This window comes from Narcine bancroftii, chromosome 6 (genome assembly GCF_036971445.1).
Source record: "Narcine bancroftii isolate sNarBan1 chromosome 6, sNarBan1.hap1, whole genome shotgun sequence".
Classification (NCBI taxonomy): Eukaryota; Metazoa; Chordata; class Chondrichthyes; order Torpediniformes; family Narcinidae; genus Narcine; species Narcine bancroftii.
This window is the reverse complement of record NC_091474.1, coordinates 225,177,634-225,201,268: the sequence shown is the minus strand read 5'-3', so window position 1 is coordinate 225,201,268 and position 23,635 is coordinate 225,177,634. Positions and strand designations below refer to the sequence as shown.

General features: G+C 39.5%; 1 protein-coding gene across 3 annotated transcripts in view; it reads right to left on the bottom strand.

Annotated features, from left to right (window-relative positions):
- LOC138737079 (coiled-coil domain-containing protein 162) overlaps positions 1–23,635 on the bottom strand; it is a 145,701-nt gene that overhangs the window by 16,978 nt on the left and 105,088 nt on the right. For 2 of the 3 annotated variants that reach the window (XR_011340757.1, XM_069887548.1), the window contains exons 23-28: positions 19,239–19,391; positions 12,469–12,603; positions 11,728–11,880; positions 10,083–10,292; positions 7,296–7,413; positions 7,058–7,126 (exon numbers count right to left, since the gene is read on the bottom strand). Coding sequence is in view for 2 of the 3 variants with exons in the window: in XM_069887548.1 (XP_069743649.1) it covers positions 7,058–7,126; positions 7,296–7,413; positions 10,083–10,292; positions 11,728–11,880; positions 12,469–12,603; positions 19,239–19,391 (838 nt within the window). In the remaining variant the exon portion in view is untranslated. The remainder of the gene's footprint in view (positions 1–7,057; positions 7,127–7,295; positions 7,414–10,082; positions 10,293–11,727; positions 11,881–12,468; positions 12,604–19,238; positions 19,392–23,635) is intronic. The other variant, XM_069887549.1, reaches the window with a different exon arrangement.

Genomic DNA, 23,635 nt, shown 5'->3' with positions numbered 1-23,635 from the left:
TAAGATATTGGTCTATAATGACGCTGGTGAGAGTGGATCTTTCCCTTGCTTTAGTATTACTGTAATTATTGCTGTTTTACATGAATCTGGTAAGCTTTGTGTTTTATCAATCTGGTTGATTACTTCCAGGAGGGGCGGAATTAATAAGTCTTTAAATGTTTTGTAGAATTCTATTGGGAATCCATCCTCTCCTGGTGTCTTATTATTTGGTAATTTTTTTATTATCTCTTGTATTTCTACTATTCCAAATGGCTCTGTTAATTTATTTTGTTCCTCAATGTGGCTGCTGCTTAATCTACTCCTGGAGTGGCTTAAATCACACATCTCATCAAGGCCTTTGTGAATGTGTAATAAATGCCTCCAAAAGCTTTCAAGGACTTCATTTCCTTCCTCCTGTTAACTTTAAAAAAAAATGACATGACATTCTCAGCAGAAGTTTAGTTACCAATTAATCTCCTAGTTGATAGGAGAGCTGGAAGAGTCAGTGGTCAGGCCAGTGTGTAGTAAGGAATCAAAGGGTTGCTTTAGTGAAGGAGAAAAAGAATAATGTTCTCTTCCCTGATCCATATAGTAGATAATAGCACAGAAAAGCCTCTGTTTTTGGTTTCTTGTTACCATTTTCTTTAATTTGACCCAACATGACATCTGATCTGAGGTGAGAAGCTTGCAGATCAGCAAATACAATAACAGCATCTGAATAACATTTGTCAGTATTTCCTTTATGAACTTATCACAAATGAATTTCAAGACAAAATGATTACCAAAACAACAGTAGCAGCAAACCTCTGATAAATCTAAATATGTTATCAGGAATCCTTGATGCTAATTTATCTATTTGCATGTAATCCGTACTTCTCTCTATTCCTTGCTGGTTCATTTGTCCAAGTTCCTTGTAAATATTATCTGCAAAATATTGTACCATGCAAATCTTTAAACTCACCCCCTTCTCTCCTTGAAGCTCTATCTAGTATTTATTATTCCCAGCTTGAGAGGGAAAAAACAACTAATTATGTATGAGGAAGAATTTTTTATTCACAGGTGATGGAAGTCAAGGTGAAGGAAGAAAAGAAAATGGATAGGTTTTGTGGCAAATAAACTTTCAAGGCTTTAAGCACATCATGGTCAAAAGGAGCGTTTATGTGCAGTAAACGCTTGTGACTAAACAGCTGGCAAGCACTCTTAAGAGCCCAATGCCTTCCAGTGAGAACTCAGACTTGGAACAAAGGACTTTGACAGAATGGCAGTCATACCTCTGCACTCTTCATCAATTAGAACCACATCTTGTGATACCCACCAAAATGTGTTAGCTTTCATGGGATTATATTCTGAACTGTTGGAATGTATTTATTATTGTTTCTTTTGCTTATCAAACTGTTTAATTGTGTTACCCTCAAAATGACAGCCTTTTAATGATTTCACAATAACCAGGTTTCTATGATACTTAGGCTAATCACCAATGGAATTTATCCACATCTTAGGACCATATGATAGATTTCCTATCAATTCCTAATGAAAAAGCAAATAAAACAACAAGCAATTTATATTCCCTCTGCTCCCAAACAATCTCCACTTCATCATTAGCCATGAGCAGATGGCAAACCATTTTCACTTTACAAGCTAATAGTTACCCAGAGACTGGAACAAAAAAAAATCTATGTTGATAATTCAGTCCATCACTGCTGCATGGTTGGACAGTGCTGTTATCAGTTGTGATAATCAACCAAAAGAGCTCTTTCTTTTCTCAGGAAAATATTCCAAGGGACTATTTCAACAAATATCTGTACCCTGGCCAATGGTTACATGACCATCAGTGATAGTAAACAGAGTCTCCTGGTTATGAGATCTGCACAGATTAATCTTTTTCTTTCTTACATTTCAACTGTGATTACACTTTAACCTATTGGATTGGCTATTCCAACAGAAGAGTTAAGGAAGCCAGATTAATCTTTGAAATTTTTTCATGCACAATGTTTTCCACAAAGGTGGAGTTGATACAGTAGTAATCCAATGTTTACATGTTAGAAATTAGCAATGAGATTTTGGGATTCATCCAACCAATTAATAACATGACAAGGAAGAGAAATATTCATTGGATGAGGAGATCCTGTTGATGGGATATCCCAATAATCCATTTACTGATTAGTCAAATGGATTATATAGTATTCAAAACTGCACACATTGTAAAAAGTAAAATATGTGCTGTATTTGGAATCAATGCATGCTCTCAGTCTGCCAGGAGAACAACATCAATGTTGAGTCTAAAGCAGTGTATCTCAACTTTTTTCTTTCCACTCACATGCCAATTAAGTAATCCCTATGCCATCGCTGCTCTGTGATTAGTAAGGGATTGTTTAAGATGGTATACGAGTGGGAAGGGAAGGTTGAGAATCACTGCTGTAGACCCAATTGTTACTGAAATAGTTTGCTTGAGAAATATTGTTATTGGCCCATTTCCTTTGGAGTGATGAAACTGCACATAACAAGGCAATTAGGTATGATTAAAACAACGGTTTTCAAACCTTTTCTTTCCACCTACAAATCACCTTACTAATCACAGAGCACCTATGGCATAGGGAATACTAAAGTGAGTGGAAAGAAAGTTTAAAGTTTTAAAATAAATAAATATGAAGAATCGACTTAATTTTCTAATGCTTAAGGAGCCTGTTCCCATTGGCTGACATGTTCAGGCAGGTGTGTTCTGGGAAATGGGTAGTGGGGCCCTCAAAGAAGGACAAGCCAAGGTTAACAGAGCTAGGACTTTTTTTCTTTGAGATGTGACTGAATAGAAGTCTGCTAAATTATGAGAGGCATAAGGCCTTTACATGGTGGAGAAAAGAGCGAGTGTAAAAGCTCTATTATCAGCCTTTACCTCGATGCATGCAGTGCATCCACATTCGATGTTCCTTGAGTGATCCTCCCCAACTCTAGTGTCAGGACCGAGAAAAAGGCCCTACAAGGGATCTATAAACTGAGAACTGTTTGGAGCAGCTCTAAAGGGGCGGGCTGATGACATTGTCAGCCCGCAACCCAGGAACTGCCTACTAGGCATAGGCGGCCCAGTGGCAGTAGGGTCCCACTCAGCACCCCCCCCACACCAACTGCTCAGCCCTCCCCACTGCTCAACAACCCCTGCCCATTCCGCATGTGCACCCCCCCCCCACCCCACCAAACACCGGCAGCCAGTCCCAGACCAAACACCGGAGCTGTCATGCATGGCCTCTCATCAGCCTGCTTAAATGAGCAGACACACGCAAAAGTTTAAATTTCTCGTTGGTGCTGCTGACCACACATCTTGCATGTTGAACATCCTTGGCATTTTAGGACTGTTTGACACTTTGCTGAGTAATGGGAGACTTTGTTACCCATAATCCCTCACACAGCTGGAACCATTGGTTGACATTGTTGGAGGAGCTGTGTGGAGGATTATGGGTAATTAAGCCAGCCATTGCTTGGTGCATTATGTATGGGATCATGACACCCGTAGCCACGCCGCCTGAATGCCACATTAACGCCCCAGCCGCCCCCAGGCTGAAAGGGAACATTAGAGCAGGCTTTTCTGGGCCTGCATGAAAAGGTATAAAAACCTTTTAATTTAGCTTTTAGCCAGTCTCCATGTGGAGGCTATGAAAAGGCCTACAGAGTGGACTGACAGCACCTTTTTCCAAGGGTGACAGTGGAAAATACTAGAGGGTATTTGTTTAAGGTGAGGGGAGACACACACACACACACACACACACACACACATACAGCAAGATTATAGGCCATTTCGGCCCACGTCCATGCTGTACATTTTACACCCCATTAACCTACACCTGCAGCATGTTTTGAACAATGGGAGGAACTGGAGCATCCAGAGGAAACCCACATAGACATGGGGAGAACATACAAACTCCTTACAGACAGTACCAGATTTGAACCTGGTTTGCCGGTGCTGTAATAGTGTTAGGCTAAACATGCCATTTAACTCTGTAACACTGTGGCCATTTGGCCACTTTTATTTTATCGCGACTTGTTAGACATTGCGTTGACTTCCCTGGATAACATTGAAATCAAAATTTTCACTATCTGCACTTGAGAATAAATATTTCATAACCTTTGATAACCCAAGCATTTCTCCGTCTAATTCAGTAATGTTTGTAGTGGCTATTGTAGGAAATATGTTAATTTGTTCAGAGAAAATGTCCATATTTTTGAAAAAAAATTATATTGGTTAAGAGCAAGTAAAAGTTTCTGACAATCACTGTACCAAAGGGTTTGTGCCTATAAAAAAGTGACAAGTCTACAATACCAACTATGATTCATCTGTCCACATTAATGATGCTGAAGTGAAGACATTAGACAGCTTCAAGTTCTTGGGAGTAACATTTCCAATAACATAACCTGGACCAATCATGTCAACAAGAAAGTACAATAAGTCTTCCATTTCTTTTAACAACTCTGGAGGTTTGAAAGCCTCCTAGTTGGGTGCATCACAGAATGCTAAGATCAGAAGAAGCTGCAGAAGGTACTGAATGAAGCTCAGACACAAACCTACCTCCCTCTCCATCTAATCTGCATTAGGTAGGTAGCACATTGATCCCATTTCATCTTGGACACTTCTTGGGGAAGAAGGCTCAAGGGTGCAAAGGTATGTGTACCAACAGGTCCAAAGACAGTTCCTTCACCGTAGCCGTCAGAATCCTAAATAAACTCAATAAAGCTCTCATGCTGCCCTTGCTATGCATTAATTGATTTCTTCACTCTGGGACTGCACACTGTAATGTGTTCTTTCTCTTCTACTTGCAATGTCATATGAATGTTAAAGTTAACTTGCTGGAAGAATCCTTTTTACTGGGCCAGGTTTAATGTGACAATAAACTTCAACTTAATCCTTGAATAATTCAAAAAATTCTCCAACCTGCAAGCCATGTCACAGCTGCTAAGGCAAAACAAAAGGTCACTTTCAGCATATAAAGTGCTTGGATCTGACTCGTGGCATAGCTGATATCTCTGTGGCTATTGAGTCATAGAGCACGGAAACAGGCCCTTCGGCCCAACATGTCCATGCTCCAACATGTCCATGCTAACTGAGTTATCTACCCAAATTATTCCCATTTGCCTGTGTTTGGCACATATCACTTGGAATCTTTCATATCCAATTATCTGTCTAAATGTCTTTTAAATGTTAAAATTGCACCCAGCTCTATCAGTTCCTCTTCCAGCTCTTTCCATATTTCCACTATTTTCAGAGGATAGTGGGAATTACTCGGCAAAATGTGCTCCTCAGGTCTCTTTTACACCTCTCATTTTAAATCTATACTCTAGTTTTAGATTCCCTTACCCTGGGAAAAAAGACTGACCAATTACCTCATCTATACCCTTCAGCCTCCTATGCTCCAGGAAGAAAAGCCTAACCAGCCTTTCTTTAGAATCCTGGTTGCATTCTTACAAAGAATGTTAAAAATAAGAGCAAGACCCAGCCATTTGGCCACTCAAGATTCAAGCTGATCTTACACCTGAACCCCATTTTCTTGAACATTCTTCGTGCTTGATTTCGATTCCTCCACTACCAGAAATTTATTAGTTTTAATTTTGAGTGCAATGAATGACCAAGTCTCCAAAGATTCACTTTGCTCAGAATGAAGAAATATCTCTTAATTTTAGTTGTAATTAGTTATTTTCGGATCGAAGTGTAATAATCCAGGTCATTATCAAATGAAATTTTATTCCAACGAATTGATTTTAGGACAGGTAAACAAAATTTTGAAAGGAAAATCTTAAAGGAGCAGAGAGCAGACACATTTCATAAGGTAATTACGTAGATTATGATCTAGGTAGCTGAAAGCATAGATATGGCTTTCAATGGTAGCTGAGCTAAGATGTGACACAACCAAAGTAAGATGGTCCTGGTAATGAATGGGTCTAAATATTAGTTCTGCTCAGGATCAAATAGGGTGCAAAGCAATGATAAGGAAATTAAATGGAGATGGTGTAGCAGCAGCCAAACTGAGTCAAAAGAGCTTGTCTGCACTCCGCGCTGTGCCTTATAAGGTCACAGGTAAGTCCCGCCCTTGCGCCGGAAACCACGTCACGATGTTGCCCTGCATGCATGCAGACCCAACCCAGCTGGCGGCGTCATCTTGACGCAACTGCTCCACTCCCGTGACTGTAACACGCGGAGCCAGTTTGCCTGTCATTAGAGATGTGTACTGCCACAATGGCATGTTTATATTTAAGAGATATAGCACAGTAACAGTTCCCCTCCCAGCCTGTGTGCCAAAATACACCAATTAACCTACCAACCCCGTACGTTTTGGAGGGTAGGAGGTAACCAGAGCACCTGGAAGAAACTCACGCAGATCTTGGGGAGAATGTACAAACTCCTTACAGAACATGCTGGATTCGAACCCAGGTCACTGGCACTGTACATATCGCTAACTGCTCTGATAACCGTGCCGGCCTGAAGTAATAACTGAAGACAATGGTTTTGGTGTTCTAAATATCTAATTTTTGGAATGTCTGCCTATTCAATATTGGCTGTAATACAGGCAATTTGACAAATGACACGCAGTAATAGCTTGATAAAGGGCTCAAGCCCAAAATGTCCATCACTTTTGTCTATTAACCTGAAACAAAGTAAAGAGACAATAGTGAAAAAACTGCATGTCACTAAACTGAACATAATATTTCTGCAGATGCACAAATGCTGGAATCTAGTAAAAGAGAAATTTGCTGGAAGAAGTTGGTGTCAGTGGTCAATGTTTCAGGTAGGAGCACTTCACTGAGGCTGATATTTCTGGATAATGTTATCGATGACCATCATGTAGATAAGGAATAGATTCCACAGGTAACTGTGCAGAATGGGAAGCAAGAGAAGACGTTGTATGTGGTTACAGGAGCACATTGAAGATGAACGTCTGAGACTAGTCAATCCATGGCACCTTGTGCAGTACACAAACATGCTGGAGAAACTTAGAAGGTCACACAGCATCTGCTGAGTTTGTCCAGCACGTTTGCGTTGCTGAGCTTCTCCAGCACACTACATTAGACCCCAGCATCTGCAGATTTTCTTGTTTACCTTCATAATACTGCGTGTTTGCTCTCACATACTGCATAGCCTGCAATTTCTTTATATGTTGAACTGAACCTGGAATATAGATGAATATAAAATAGCATATACAACTATCACTGACACCAAGCCACTGGTCATCTAAATGTATAGAGAAAGATATCTTTGACAAATAAAATTGAAACTAAGCATCAAAGAAAATTAAGGGAACTAAAATAACTTGTAAATAACGGAGGTTACATACTACCTGCAACGCTGCTGCAAGATAATGCTGCCTCAAAGTTATGCATCTGGCTTTGCAATTCATCAACCCTTTGGAAGGCATCCAATTTCAAGCTGCGCTCATGAGACAGCTGACATCGTACCTAAGGACAGGAAACAGATTACTTTGCACAGCAATTACAACTACCAATAAGATTCTCAATGACTTAAAGAATAAGAGATAAAGCAAGATTTAAAGCTAACAATAATTTGCTTAATTCAGATCAGATTGTGAAAAAGACTGAGGTCATCTGGCTGATCATTGACAAAACCAAAATAAAGATCAAACATATTCATGGTTAGTAACACTGACTTGTTGCATTGGAGTTTGTCAGTTTGCTACAGAGTACGATTGTGAATATGTCTTATCCCTAATGTCTTCAATGCTTTTGATATCCAAACTCTTAAGATTTAAATTACAGGCGAATTTAACTTTCTACTTTTGCAAGTAGAACTTTTTGCTAGTATCACCCCAAAAGGTCTGCCTCTAATTTTGAGGTTTCTAGACTCAATCCTTCTATCTTATGGGTTTCCTTAATGTTTAATTGCCTTGTAAACTTTCAAAATCTAGGGAAATGCAAAGTTCAAATTTATGGTCAGAATCACATAGAACCTGAGATGAGGAATACAGTCCTGGTTGTGTAATCCTCATTATTAAACCTTTGACATCAGTATCTTTCTGGTAAATCTATGCCACACTTGTTCCCTCCTGAAGATCCCATTATTATTCACAATATAGTACTTCATTTGATCTATACAGAATTCAGAATTGTCCAATTTTTAGCACACTGAACTCACTATCTAGAAAGTCAGCATCCCAGTAGCTCGTTTTGTTATTTTCTGTAACAGTGTATGACATCTGAATGTGTATGGATCCTCTATAGATTCTGGAGTTTTTAGCTTCACATAATTGTGAAATAACTCCGATCCATTAACTATAGGTGCAAAATGGATAAATGCATAATAGCCAACTTAATAGGTGGATCCACAAGTTATGGCACATGCCCTTCATAGGACTGCTTTAAATTCCCCAAGATTCAACTTAAGCAAACAGTTTCACAAGATATTTAACCATCTGCCCTTTGAAGGAGCTTTAGTGTCTGGAGGTCCAATACTATGTCCTTTATTCTTCATGATGTACATTAATGGGATAAAGGGGTCATGTTTAAAAAGCTTGCCATCAACACTAAAACAGGCAGTACAGATGATGGCGAGGAAGAAATTTCCAGGCTGCTAGAAAATGCCAACAGATTAGTTGGTGGGGGTAAAAATAGCACTTGATATTTCAATCCGTAAGAGTGCAAGCAATGAGCATGGGAAGATCAAATGCGGTAAAAGAATAGAGGATTCTTGGAGTGAAGGCAAAGTGCTGTCGCAGCATAGATGGAATGAGCTTAATAACAGAAAGCAGGGAATTAAGGTGAAAGTTGAATTTTGGGTAAGAGTGGTATTGCCCTGGACTTACACACAAGATACAATTTCCAAATCTAAAGATACTGCAGAACTTGGGAGGTAGACTGAATTATAATGGACTTGGACTAGATACTGAAATGGGCAGATACAGACAGAGACGATGAGAAATATGAAATGTTACATCCTGATAGGAAGAATGAAAAGAGACAGTATAAAACTTTAGGAACAATGTAAAGGCTTTTGTAGGGGGCTCAGTAGAGATCGACTAGAATGCTCTAAGGATAAGGTGACTTTACACAAGAAACTGCATATACTGGAACCTGGTGTGAAGAACAAACTGCAGGAGGAACTGTATCTGTGGAGGGAAATAGACAGTTGAGGTTTTGGGTCAAGACTGGAGTAGAAATTACACAGGGTGAGCACCGAGGCAGGGTCTTGTAGACTGAACAGAGGGGGAAAATTTCAGGGTGGACATATCGTGAAGGTATGTGTTTTGAGATGGCCTGGGAAAAAGCACGGTGAAAATAAAACTCAAATTACCTCATGAATATTTTGCTAAATATTTATTTAGACCAATGGTTTTCAAACTGCCCCCCAAACTCACAATTCATCTTAAGCAATCCCTTACTAATCACAGAGCACTTATGGCACAGGGATGGCTTAAAGTGGTACGTGAGTGGGAAGGGAAGGTTGAGAATCACTGCTCTAGGCTCAATTGTTATTGAAATATTTTGCTTGAGAAAAATGGTCATTGGCCCATTTCCTTTGGGGTGATGAAACCGTGCACATAATGAGTCAATTAGGTACAACTAAAACAGTGGTTTTCAAACTTTTTTCTTTCCACTCACATACCACCTCAAGCCATCCCTTACTAATCACAGAGTACTTATGGCATAGGGATGGCTTAAGGTAGAATGTGAGTTTAAGAAGGCAATTTGAAAACCACAGTCCTTCCTCTGTGTGCAGGACTGCAGAACTGTGCCTAGTTATGAAAAATGGGCAGTTAACCACCTTTTCAACAACACAGTACTCAGTTCCCCTTTCAACTTAAAGACCATTTTTGGGGAAGTCTTATATTGGCTTTGCTGATCATCTTAGACACAAGGTACTATCATTACCTCACCAATCACTGAATCTTCAAAACATGCACATTCATTGATTCAAATAGGACTACCCACTTTCTGTTCAGAAACAGGGTCTTGGATTCTGCTGCTCAGCGCCATCTCTTCACATCAAGTCAATGCCCTGAGGAAAGTGGTTTCCCTTATCCCAGAAGCTGGTTGAAATGTTAGGGATTGCAGACCGATCGCACTCACTGTCACTTTTTGCAGGCCACAGTGGAGTGCAGAATCCTCCATACCTGCTTGATCTCCTTATTGATTTTATTATACTGGATTTGAGCGATTCTGGAAGACTTTTCAAGCTTGTTGTTTTGGATATTGAGCCTCTGCTCTTTTTCCTGCATGTCGTCCAGCAGCTGCTCCATGGTGGATGCTTTCATGCTTTCTAGCTGTTGCTGGTTCTTAAACTCCTGAGCAGCTCGGTGCCGGTATTCCTTCAATAGTTGTTTCTGTAGTGAACGAAATAATGCACAAGGCTCATGGCCCCCATTATAAGGTAAGAATCGGGGGTGCTGAAAAGATCACATCTATTGCCATGCTGAAGAGTCGTGATCTTTCAGGAATCATTAGGAGTCAGTCGGGAAATGGATCAAGAAAACAGGGAAATTGTAAATGTCACTCCGCTCTTTAAGAAGGGGGAAATACAATACACAGGAAATGATCATCTGGTTAGCCTGACCAGTGAGAGACAAGATTCTAATCTATTGACCAAGGCTGAGTAATAGACTACTTAAAAGCACAAGATAAAATAGGCTGGAGTCAACCCTGGTTCAGGAATTCTTTGAGTATGTGGAACAGACAATAGGTGATGTTCATTTGGAGTTTGAGCCTGTCCCTGACAAGCCTGCTAAATAAGATAGGATTGCAGGGTATTATGGGAAAGGTCCTAGCGTGTCTCGAAGACTGGCTGATTGGCAGAAGGTAAAGAGTAGGAATAAAGGAAGCCTATTTTGGCTGGCTGATTGTAGCATTCTGCAGGAGTCGGTGTTGGGTCCACTAATTTTCACATTGTATGCTAATAATTTAATGATGGAATTGATGGCTTTGTGGCCAAGATTGTGGGTGACACATAGATAGGTGGGGAACAGGTTATGTTAAGGAAACAAAGAGTTTGCAAAATTTTAATCTAGACACACATCCCGGCCCACAAGCCCGTGCCCCTAACCTATAGTCCCCATAATTTTGCTTCCATCTTTTACGATACCTTGAAAATACTTATTTTTTGTGTTAGCCAGCAAAACTATCCATACAAATACATCAGAATAAAACAGTCCAGAAAATATAGAATAATGAGATCAGTTTGAACGAAGAAAGGCTAACATTATTTTACTAGTAAGGGGCTCGTTCAGGTGTCTGATAGTAGTAGAAAAGAAACTAGCATAGATGCTCTGTGGTTAGTAAGGGATTATTTAAAGTGAGTGGAAAAAAAGGATGAGTGCCACTGCGTTGGAAGATGGTCAATGGAGGGAAAGGAAATTGCCTTGGAATATCCTTTTACAGATATATTTTAAAAGTCTGACAATTATCAGATGAATTTCAAAATACTCTCCACTGCAATTTATAGCCAATAAAATATTTTATGTAATGAGAATCAAATTTCACACATCAAGGTCAGTCTTTAGCCACCTTCAAGGATACTCACCATCTGGCTAATAGTCTCACTCTCAGCAGTATTAACAAGTGACATGGGAAGCCAGATGCAGCAATGGTCTGCATTAGTGAATTTTATTTCAATATACTTGAGGCAGGTTAAAAGTAGGCTTTGCTGTATACAATCTGGCTCGTTTACATTGTGTATTTCAGGAAATATACTTAAAAGTACTTCACTCATAAACTTTATTAGATTATGCCATTAGGCAGGCAGTAGTTGGGGAATCGGAATACCTCTTTTTCCAGTTCTTTCTTTATCTTCCCATTTTCTGATTGGGATCTGCTCAGGGCTTTTCTCAGAGCCTCAAGCTGCTGATGTAGAAGAACCTCCTCTTCTTCTGCAAGCATTTTAATGCTGAGATAATCCTTCTTAATTTGAACAAGTTCCTGCTTATACAAAATAGATTAAAAAGTTTAATTTCCCTTTTTTAAATTAAACTAAAGGGAGTATATGTGCATGTGTACACATGGGAGGGAGACAGAGAAAGGGGGAGAGAGAGCGTGAGAGCAAGATAGAGTAACGATGAGAAAGAGAAAGTGTAAATTTTACAACTGCATCTCTTCCAAATTTATATACTAAAAAGACTTTAAATGCATAGGATGATGAGGGTCATTCTGACAAAGTATTGGAGTTAGACCTGTACTGTGATCTTCAAGGTACTGTTTTAAAAAAATATATATTTAGACATACAGCACAGTAACAGGCCATTTCAGCCCACAAGCCCGTGCCGCCCAATTTAAATTACATCCCCAGTATGTTTCGAACAGTGGGAGGGAACTGGAACCCCCAGGGAAAACCCACACAGACATGGGGAGAATGTACAAACTCTTTGCAGACAGAGTGAGATTTGTAACCCAGTCCCAATTGCTGGCACTATAAAAGCATTACGCTAACTGCTATGCCACCGTATCATTTATTTTTAAGGCTACCATAGATTGTCACAGTTTATCCTCTGCATGTCCATCTTTTCTCACCTGCTCCAATGCAATACAGGATCTTTGAAACTGTTCCTGTTTGATAGTCAATCTCCAGCAGTTTAGAGTTTTCAGTTTACACACCAACTTCTGGAGGTGACTGTTCTCTTCCCGCAAAGTCTGTAGCTGATCTTGCTGAGGAAAAGAAAACTATTGTTTTTTTTTGCTTCAGAAGGCATATTATTTTTTCCACTCCGTTCATTAAGGACAGGCATGGAGCTGTTGTAAGCAGTTAGATAGCCACAATAGGTTAGTACTTTATTCCCTAGAGCACAAGAGAAAGAGGGAAGATTTGAAAGAAGTGCACTAAATGATGAAGTGTATAGGTAGAATAAATGCAAGCAGGGTTTTTCCACTGAGATTAGGAGAGTCAAAAGTTAGAGGACATGAATTAAGGGGGATATGTTTAAAGGGATTATTGGGGGAAACTACACAGAGTGGAGAGTGTGTGGAACAAGCTGGCAGCAGAAGTGGTGAATGAGAGCTCAATTTTGACATTGAAGAGAAATTTGGATAGGCACATGGATGGAAGGGGTATGGAGGGCTATGGTCTGGGTGCAGGTCAATGGGACAAGGCAAAATAATAGTTTGGCACAGACTAGATGGGCTGAAGGGTCCGTTTCTGTGCAGTGGTGTTCTATGGCTCTAGAAGTTATGAATGCAGGACAGGGAAAGAAGATTGTTGTTTTGTTCCACTTCTTGCAATTTCGGCAGTTCAATTTTAGCTAAAATCTCTTCTATTTTATCATCTTTCCCCTCATTCTCAATTTGGTATAATTGTTCATAAAATTCCTTAAAGTTCTCATTAATCTCTATTGGATTATATGTAATTTGTTTGTCCTTTTTCCTTGATGCCAATACAGTTCTTTTAGCTTGTTCTGTTTTAAGTTGCCAGGTTAATATTTTGTGTGTTTTTTCTCTTAGTTCATAATACTTTTGCTTTATTTTCATAATATTCTTCTCCACCTTATACGTTTGTAATGTTTCGTATTGTATTTTTTTGTCCGCCAATTCTCTTCTTTTTGTTGTATCTTCCCTTGTTGCTAGTTCTTTTTCTGTACTTACGATCTCCCTTTCCAACTGTTCTATTTCCTGATTGTAGTCCTTTTTCATCTTAGTTACATAACTTATTATCTGCCCTCTAATAAAGGCTTTCATTGCATCCCATAATATAAATTTGTCTTTCACTGATTCCGTATTTATTTCAAAGTGCATTTTAATTTGGCGTTCAATAAATTCTCTAAATTCCTGTCTTTTAAGTAGCATGGGGTTTAACCTCCGTCTAACATTTCCACCAGCGTTGTCTCCGCTCCATCCTCAACATTCATTGGAGCGACTTCATCCCTAACATTGAAGTACTCGAGATGGCAGAGGCCGACAGCATCGAATCCACGCTGCTGAAGATCCAACTGCGCTGGGCAGGTCACGTCTCCAGAATGGAGGTCCATCGCCTTCCCAAGATCGTGTTATATGGCGAGCTCTCCACTGGCCACCATGACAGAGGTGCACCAAAGAAGAGGTACAAGGACTGCCTAAAGAAATCTCTTGGTGCCTGGCACATTGACCACCGCCAGTGGGCTGATATCGCCTCTAACCGTGCATCTTGGCGCCTCACAGTTCGGCGGGCAGCAACCTCCTTTGAAGAAGACTGCAGAGCCCACCTCACTGACAAAAGACAAAGGAGGAAAAACCCAACACCCAACCCCAACCAACCAATTTTCCCCTGCAACCGTGTCTGCCTGTCAGCCACAAACGAGCCTGCAGCTGACATGGACATTACCCCTCCATAAATCTTCGTCCGCGAATCAAGCCAAAGACATATGTTCTTGGTGGGATGTCCTCCAGTTCTATTGCTAATAATAGGGGTGAGTGATCAGATAGCAACCTAGCTTGATATTCAGTTTTCCTAACTCTTCCTTGAATATGGGCTGACAACAAAAACATTTCAATCCTTGAGTATGTTTTATGCCTACTCGAATGATATGAATATTCCTTCTCTCTTGGGTGCTGCCTCCTCCATATATCCATGTTTCATTTCCTGCATTGATTTAAGCATAAATTTGGCTACTATTCTTTTTGCTTGTCTTTTGTCCAGTTTTATCCAACATTGGATCCAAATTAAGGTTAAAATCCCCTCCTATCAATATATTTCTTTGTTTATCTACAATCTTCAAAAAAATATCTTGCATCAACTTTTGACCCTCCTAATTAGGTGTATATATATTGAGTAAATTCCAAGATTCTCAATATATCTGACACTTTATCATTACATACCTCCCTGCTGGATCTATTATTTCCTCCTCTATTTTGATTGGTACATTTTTATTAATAGCTACTCCTCTGGCTTTTGAATTATATAATGCTGCCGCTACGTGCCCTACCCAGTCTCTCATTAATTTATTATGTTCCACTTCAGTTAGATTCGTTTCCTGCACAAACGCTATGTCTATTTTTTATTTTTTCAGTAAATTTAATGGTATCTTCTGTTTAATTTGGTTATGTATTCCATTAATATTTATAGTCATATAGTTCAACATGGCCATCTTGTATCCTGTTTACACCTCATTTCCGCTCCCTCACCACCACCATCCGCCTTTTCCCCATTTTCATCTCTCAATTTTCCTTTTTTAAACTCAATGTATGACAACACATTTAAAACATAAAATACTTCAACAACTCCCTCATCCAATATTCCCTTAGCCCCAAATGTCCCCCCCTTCCCACCCCTCTGAGTTTCCCCTTATCCCTTGCCAGGCAACCACAACTCCCCTCTCCATTTGGATTGCGAATTCGCTTGCAAGCGTCAATTGATTTTGCAGTGACGGTTCTCTCCCACCCAAACCCCCCCCAGAAAACACTTTTTTTTCACACATATAACAAAGTTCACCCTCTTTTTTTTCCCCTTAATTCCTTTCTTCCCTTCTCTTTCCCTTCTTTAGTTCTTTACATATTTTTACATCTTTATATATATATATATTTTATCGCCGTTCTTCATTCTTGTTACAACTCTTCATTTCTCCTTCTGTCCTGCAGGCGTTCTGCAAATTCTCGTGCTTCCTCTGGATCCAAGAACAGTCTGTTTTGCTCCCCAGGGATAAATATTTTAAGCACAGTTGGAAGTCTTAACATAAATTTATAACCTTTTTTCCATAGAATCGATTTTGCTGCATTAAACTCCTTCCTCTTCTTTAAGAGTTCAAAACTTATGTCTGGGTAAAAAAATATTTTTTGACCCTCGTATTCCAATGGTTTTTTTGTCTTCTCTTATTTTATTCCTTGCCCACTCCTTGCAGATCTTGGTCTTCTTCTTCTCTTCCTTGTGTCTGTGTCTCTTCTGACTTTCCTGATGAGTTGCTCGTCTCACTTTGCTGGTCTTCTTCTTGCTTGGTTTCTTGCTGTTGGTCCTCTTCTTCTGGGCTACTCATCTGTTGGGCCTCCTGCTGCTGCTCTTCTTTCCTTTCACTCCCTTTCTTGTCACTTTCCTCTTCTTCCAGCTGAGAGCCCTGGTATCAGGCATCCCTCAGCTGGTCATGTTGTGCTTGCCCGCTCCTCAGCTGAGGTGTTCTCCTTCTCTTTAGTAAGCGCACTGCGTGCTTTTGTTTGGCTCAGAGAGCAATTTTTGCAGTCCAGTGGTCGGGGGGGGGGGGGGGTTGCGACTCTGCGAGACGGTCACCAACCTCGGAGAATGGGCTCTCTTCTCCATGATGGCTTCTTGTTTTTTAATGCAGCTAAGGCCTTCTCCTTTCTCTTCCGGTGTCTTTTCTTCTTTTTTTCCCGTTGTTTTTACTTTTTCCTTCTTGGGTGCCATTTTCTTTCTTTGTGTTTGGTGAACTATCAGAGAGTATTCTGAGGGAGAAGATATGCATGTACTTGGATGGGCAAAGATTGATTGAGAATACTCAGCATAGTTTTGTAAGTGAGAGGTCAGGTCTCACAAATCCAAATGAATTTTTTTGAAGATGTGACCAAGAAGGTAGATGAGGGCAGAGCTATAGATGTTGTATATTATGGATTTCAGCATGTATACGATATGGTTCTGTGCAGTAGGTTGTTCTGGAAGGTCAGAGTTCATGGGATCCAAGGTGAGAGAACAGATTGAATATATGTTACAAACTAACAAATTTTGTTATGAACTAACAAAGGAACAGCAATGTAAAATTCACCAGAGAATGGTAAATTCAAAATAAGTTTTTATTAAACTATTAATAAAATAACATTTCTTAATTATCATTATGTGCAAATGTAGATAAACGTGTATATGTGTGTGTGTGCAACTCAAAATCCAAGCCATTACAGTTTAAGCTTGAATTTGAAAAGTCAATTTTAAACTTCAGCATCAAACATCTTGTGTTGTTTGAAGATTTTTAAATCACGGTTCAATAGTAATTATGAAGCACTTTTACACATCATGTCTTCAGATCTCTAAATTCATGAGTTTTTTAATGAGTTGTCTTTCAGAGAGATATTCTTCATACGAGTGTTTTCACGTTTTCCCCCTATCTTGTTAGGGTTATGGAACTGTAATCTTCAGAATAATTTCTTTCTTAATCAAGAGTGAAATGGACTTACTTACTTTGAAGCCACTTATTCTGTGTTCCCCTTTTCCCAAGAGTAACACACAATAGTACCTTTTCTGGTCACTGTGTGTCAATCCTGTCTTACTCACAGGGTGGTCAGTTTCTTTAGTATCGCTTCATGTTTCTCTGAAATCATGTGACATATCATGACTGTTTCCGTTTCATTTTTCCAAAACACATACCTTCCTTCAAATGATCACTTCACATCTATAAAAACATCTGACCTCATCTCTCTCCAAGAGGTTATATCTCCTGAAAGTCTGATCACATGTCACTCAAAGAACAAATGGCTTAAGTGAATAGGTTGGCAGCAGAAGACTGTTCATTCATACCCATTGTCCTGGAATCAATTAAGACCCACTTCAGTTCCTTTAGGGTCTTGACCTTCTCTCTCTCTCTCTCTCTCTCTCTCTTTCTCTGGGTGCAATGTTTCTCTGTAAATGTGATGTGACCTGTCCACCCATAACTAACCACTAAAAAATATATTTATCAAATATAGTTTAACATTAAACTAAGGATTAACACAAATCCGTTACATATAAAATTGCCTTTGTGGAAGAAAGTGCTGGTGGAAGTTTGTTTTTGGACTGGAATCCTACGATTAGTGGTGGGTTTGGTGCTAGGCCATTCCAGTTTGTCATCTTTATATATAGTGAATGGTCAGGCAGAGGCTGAGACTAAAAGGCTGAGCTTAAAAGCTGAGGGTTGATCCTATAAAGCAACCATTCTCAATGGGGGCCCTACAGATAGCGCACCCCCCCCCCCCACCCCCCGTCCCCCTGGGAGCTGTAGCACATTCAAATAAAAACCTTGTTTTGTTTTCACCTCATGTAACAAAAATAATTTGTTATGTTTTTTTACATACTGTATTTGTTAGAAGTACAGAATATCTGCTTCACAGGAGCGGGGGGCCCATAGCAGAGTCCTAGGGGTATCATAGTCAACAAAGGTTGAGAATGGCTGCTATAGAGGTTTAGAAAATTGAGGGGGATTTAGAAGGAGGATAGTCATAGTCCTTTTTCTGGGTGGGAGAGTCTAAAACTAGAGCACAGATTTAACACTTGAATAGAAACCTGAGGAGCAGATTTTTCACACAGAGCATGGTGGACATGTGGAATGAACTGAAGTGGTAGAGGCAAGTACAATACAATGTTTAAAAAATATCTTTTGACTGGTTGGAAAGGTTTTGAGGGAAATGGGCCAAATGCAGACAAATGTGACCTGCTTAGCTCGTTTTGGATGGTGTGGGCAAATTGAGCAAAAATGACCTGTTTCTGTGCGTAATGACTGTGTGGCACTTGAGATGCTCTTCAATAGATTATAAACTAAATGCAGTTCAGCCAAGATGGTATAACATCAAAACATAGAAATAACACAAAAATAAGTAAGAAGCTTTGATAAAATTTTTGCTAAATAAATTTAAATTGCAGACAGGTTCTTACTGATTGTATAAATGCATTATCCGTAGCTAATAAATTAGACTATATCAAATCATGACAGAAGTTAGAACAATTGCCAAAAATTCTTTACTGATTGGCATTTTTAATCACTCTTTTTCTTCAGAATTTTTGGCAATTGTTCTAACTTTTGTCAAATGATTTGATATAGTTCAATTTATTAGCTATGGGTAACACATTTAAACATTATAATCTTTGGACAAAAATTTAATTAAGTAAATTATTACTTTCTTAAATTCCTGATGGTATTCAGTACACTGTAATAACCACCCACAAAGCTATCATTTAAAAATGTTGGTGAAAACACAATTTCTGTCATCAAAATCTCTGTACATCTCTCTAAATGTTCAGTTGAAGAAAAAGTGCAGAATATCACAATCATTAGTTATTTTTTGGAAGCAAGCTGCAAATGATTAACAAGTAGATGCGGAGGTTTTAGTGCACCAGACACCACTGTCACAAAGCTTTAATACACACAGATGTGCATTGAACATGCACATTCCTTGGCTGCATGACAAATTGCATTATTTATTAATTCTGAATTTATTACCATTTGTTTTAAATCCTGATAACTGTATGACCAGCTGTGAATAAAAGCAACAGAAATGTTATGAACACTAAATTGGTTGTTTAGCAATGTTGATCATAACCGGAGGTTAATTGTTGGTTTGACTTATGGACCAAAAAATGCTTCTTATAGTTAGCAAAAAATCAGAGAGCTAAAAAACTTACTTACCCATGCCAGGTTCCCTTTTAAAATGTCGTCATTTTTAGTAGAGCCAGTCTTCCTCTTGAGAGTAATCATGTTTTCCACCCCATTTCTTCTCACTTCACTGATCAGTTTGCAGACTACTTTGTTCATATTAATATGATATTCATCCAGCTTTTGCTGTTATGAATAAAACAAAGGCAGTGGTCAGAGTAGCAGCAAAAACATGTTTTCACATATGATACTAGCACAAGCCATGAGATCAGGTCTCTGGCTAATAAGGGAAGGGAGGAGAAGAGGTGAGCTGTAGTGATAGGGGATTCCCTAGTTAGGGGGACAGATAAGAGGTTCTGTGGAAGAGATTGAGTATTCCAGATAGTATGTTGTCTCCTTGGTGCCAGGGTCCAAGATATCTCAGAACGAGTTCATGGCATTCTCAGGAGAGAGGGTGAGCAGCCAGATATTGTGGTCCATGTAGGAACCAATGACGTGGGTAGGAAGGATGAGGAGGTCCTGCAAGGAGAGTTCAGAGTAAAGCGTTGGGTTGAAGGACAGGACATGAAGCTCATGGTAGTGATCTCAAGATTGTTACCTGTGCCACATGCTAGTGAGGTTAGAAATACAAGGATAATGCAGTTTAACACATGGCTAAAGACATGGTGTAGGAAGGAGGGCTTCAGGTTTCTGGATTATTGGGCTTTCTTCCAGGGAAGTTGAGACCTGTTCCGATGGGACGGTTTGCATCTAAACTGGAAGGGGGCTACTATTCTTGTGGGAGGGTTTGCTAATGCTGTTCCAGTGGGTTTAAACTAGATTTGTAGGGGGAGAGAGTGCCAGAGCAGGTAGAGGAGAGGAGGAGGGAAATGATGATGTTAAAATTGCATGCACTGCTAGAAGTCAAGATATTGAATGTGGTGGAAATGTTCTCAGATGCATCTATTTCAATACAAGGAGTATTGTAGGAAAGGCAGACAAGCTTAGGGCATAGATTGGCATGTGGAATTATGACATTGTGACCATTAGTGAAACTTGGTTGCAGGTAGGGCAGGACTGGCAGCTCAAGGTTCTGGGCATCTGTTGCTTTAGATGCAATAGAATGGTGGGAGGGTGGGCGGGTTGAAATGGGGAGGAGTGGCATTGGTCATCAGGGAATATGTCACAGCAGTGCTAGGGCAGGACAGACCAGAGGGCTCATCTACTGAGGCTATATGGATGAGCTGAGGAATGGAAAAGGTATGATCACACTCATGGGCTTGTATTAAAGACTGCCCAATAGTCAGAGAGAATTGGAGGGGGAAATCTGTAGAAAGATAGCAGACAGCTGCAGGAAACATGAGATTTTAACGCCACATATTGACTGGAATTCCCACACTGCTGGATGGCTTGGAGTTTGTCATATGTGTTCAGGAAAGTTTTCTAAATCAATATATAGAGGTACCAACTAGAGGGTAAAATACTGGATTTCCCATTAGGGAATGAGACAGGTTATGTGACACAAGTATGTGTAGGGGAACATTTTGGGTCCAGTAATCATAATTCCATAGTTTCATTAATTATGGAGAAGAATAGGTCTGGGCCTTGGGTTAAGATTTTAAATTGGAGAAAAGCTAATTTAGATGAAATAAGAAAGAATCTAGAATGCTTGAATTGGGATAAATTGTTTTTGGGCAAGGATATGTGAGGTAAGTGGAGGACCTTAAAAAAGTGAAATTTTGAGAAAATTAGAGTTTGTATGTTCCTGTCAGGATCAAAGGGAAGGTTAGAAGATAATAGGGAACATTGGTTTTTGAGGGATATTGGGGATCCAGTTCAGAAGAGAGGTGTATAAAAGGTATAGGCAATATGGAACAAATGAGGAACTTTAGGAGTCTGAAAATGCAAGAAAATCCTCAAGCAAGAAATCAGGAAGGCTAAAAGGCATGAAGTTGCTTTGGCAGACAATGTGGAGGAAAATCATAAGGGCTTCTATGTTTATTGTTAAGTGCAAAAGGAAAGTAAGGGACAAAATTGGTCCCCTTGATGATTAAAGTGGTCAACTTTGTATGGAGCCAAAAGAGATGGGATAGGTCTTAAATGTTTTATTTTCCATCTGTATTCACTTAGGAAACAGGCACAGAGTCATGGGAAGTAAGGAAAACAAGCAGTGAGGTAAAGGAATAAAATAAAAAGGAAGTACTTGCTGTCTTAAAGCAAATAAGGGTGGATAAATTCCCCGGGCCTGACAAGATATTCCTCAGACTTTGAGAGAGGCTAGTGTAGAAATTGCAGGGCCTCTGGCAGAAATATTTAAAATGTCCTTAGCCACAGATGTCGTGCCAGAGGATTGGAGGGTAGCTCACATTGTTCCGTTTAAAATAGGCTTCAAAAGTAAACCTGGAAATTATAGACTGGTGAGCCTGATGTCAATAGTAGGTAAATTATCGGAAGGTGCTCTAAGAGATTGGATATACAATTATTTAGATAGCCATGGACTGATTAGGGATAGTCAACATGGCTTTGTATGTGGTAGGTTGTGTTTAACCAATCTTATAAAGTTTTTCAAGGAGGTTATGTAAGGTAAAACATCATGAGATGGGAATGTACAGGGCTGTAACAAGATGTGAATGCATCCTTGTACTTACAAGATAAGAGAGACATTGATGGATTGAGAGGCAGGAAGCTAGCAGGGAAAGGATAGCAACAGTTTTAGTCATTGGACAAGTAATGATATGATGATGTTCTAAGCACATATCCAAGGGTATAAAAAATCACCATTTTGCTGATAACGGCAGAATGCATTCTCCAACTAACATGGTTAGTCGCAAGTGTTACAATCCGGTAATAAAGATCAAAGAACCCTGATTTCGACTCAGCCTGGTGTTTGTCTCACTCATTCATGAACAAAGCAGACCTAACAATTACCAGGAAAGTTGATGAAGGAAAGGATGTGGATGTTGTCTACATGGACTTTAGTAAGGACTTTGACAAGGTCATGCATAGGAAGTTAGTCAGGAAGTTCAGATGTTAGATATTCGTGGTGAAGTAGTGAACTGGATTCAACAATGGCTGGATGAGAGAAGTCAGAGAGTAGTGGTGGATGACTACTTCTCAGACTGGAGGCCTGTGACTGGTGGTATGACTCAGGAATCAGTGCTGGGACCATTGTTGTGTGTCATCTATATCAAAGATCTGGATGATAATGTGGTAAATTGGATCAGCAGGTTTGTGGATGGCATTAAGATTGGAGGTATTGTGCATATCGAAGAAGCTTTTCAAGGCTTGCAGAGGGATCTGGACCAGATGGAAAATGGGCTGAAAAATGACAGATGGAATTTAATGCCTTTTGGGAAGAATAAACCACGAAAGGGTACGATAGAAGAGAGAGATCTGGGAATACAGATATATAATTCCTTAAAAGTGGCATAGGGTTGTGATGAGAACTTTTGGCATATTGGCCTTCATAAATCAAAGTATTGAATACAGGAGTTGGGATGTTATGTTAAAGTCGTATAAGACTAAAGTTGGAGTATCGTGTGCAGTTTTGGTCATCTAACTACAGGAAAGATTCAGAATTTATTGTCATGAGCAAGGCATAAAATTTGGGGTTTTCAAGCAGCAATCATCGTGTAAACATCCATATTATAACCATCTTATGCCATTACTATTAAAAAAAGTATCAATAAGATAGAGAGGGCAGAGAAGATTTACTAGAATGTTGCCCAGATTTCAGGAACTGAGCTACAGGGAAAGGTATAGAGCATTACTTATGAATGAGTAGCAGGATTATGGATATGATATTGCATCTTTGCCATCAAAAATCTTAAATACTGAGCAACATAAAAGATTTGGAAGCTCATTCTGGTTGATTTCCTATCTTTGCAAGCCATCATTTCAAATTCACAATTATGCCACATCCAGCAGCTCCCCTTCCAAGAGAATTAGGAGTTTTCTGACTCAAACACTGCAAGGGTTTGAAATGTGGAGAAAATGACTGCAGTGAGAACAGGAAGGATGTGTTTCTTCCCCCCACAATGCAGTAAATTCCAGGCCTCTCACCTATCATCTACTTCCCAATTGGAAGTAACTGAAACCACCTTCCAGCATTTTGACCATTATCCCAGCTGTTCCTGAATAAATGGCTGAAAAAAATGTGAGTAAAAGTCTTGTTTCCTTTTCACCTCATGAAACATTTTTAAAATGTTTTTTACATTATTGGTAGAAGTACAGAAGAAACCAAAACTTCACTGCTTCACAGGGAAGGGAGCCCACAAACTTTGAGCAGAGTCCTAGGGAAGCCATCGATGAAAAAAGGTTGAGAATGGCTAATCTAAACTTCACAATCACATTTGTAAAATGTGCAGGAAATGTAGAAATCACTCAATAGCAAGGGGGAAATCTGGGTAACTTCATAAGGACTGAATGAGCTGCTCGAATGCTAATACTAC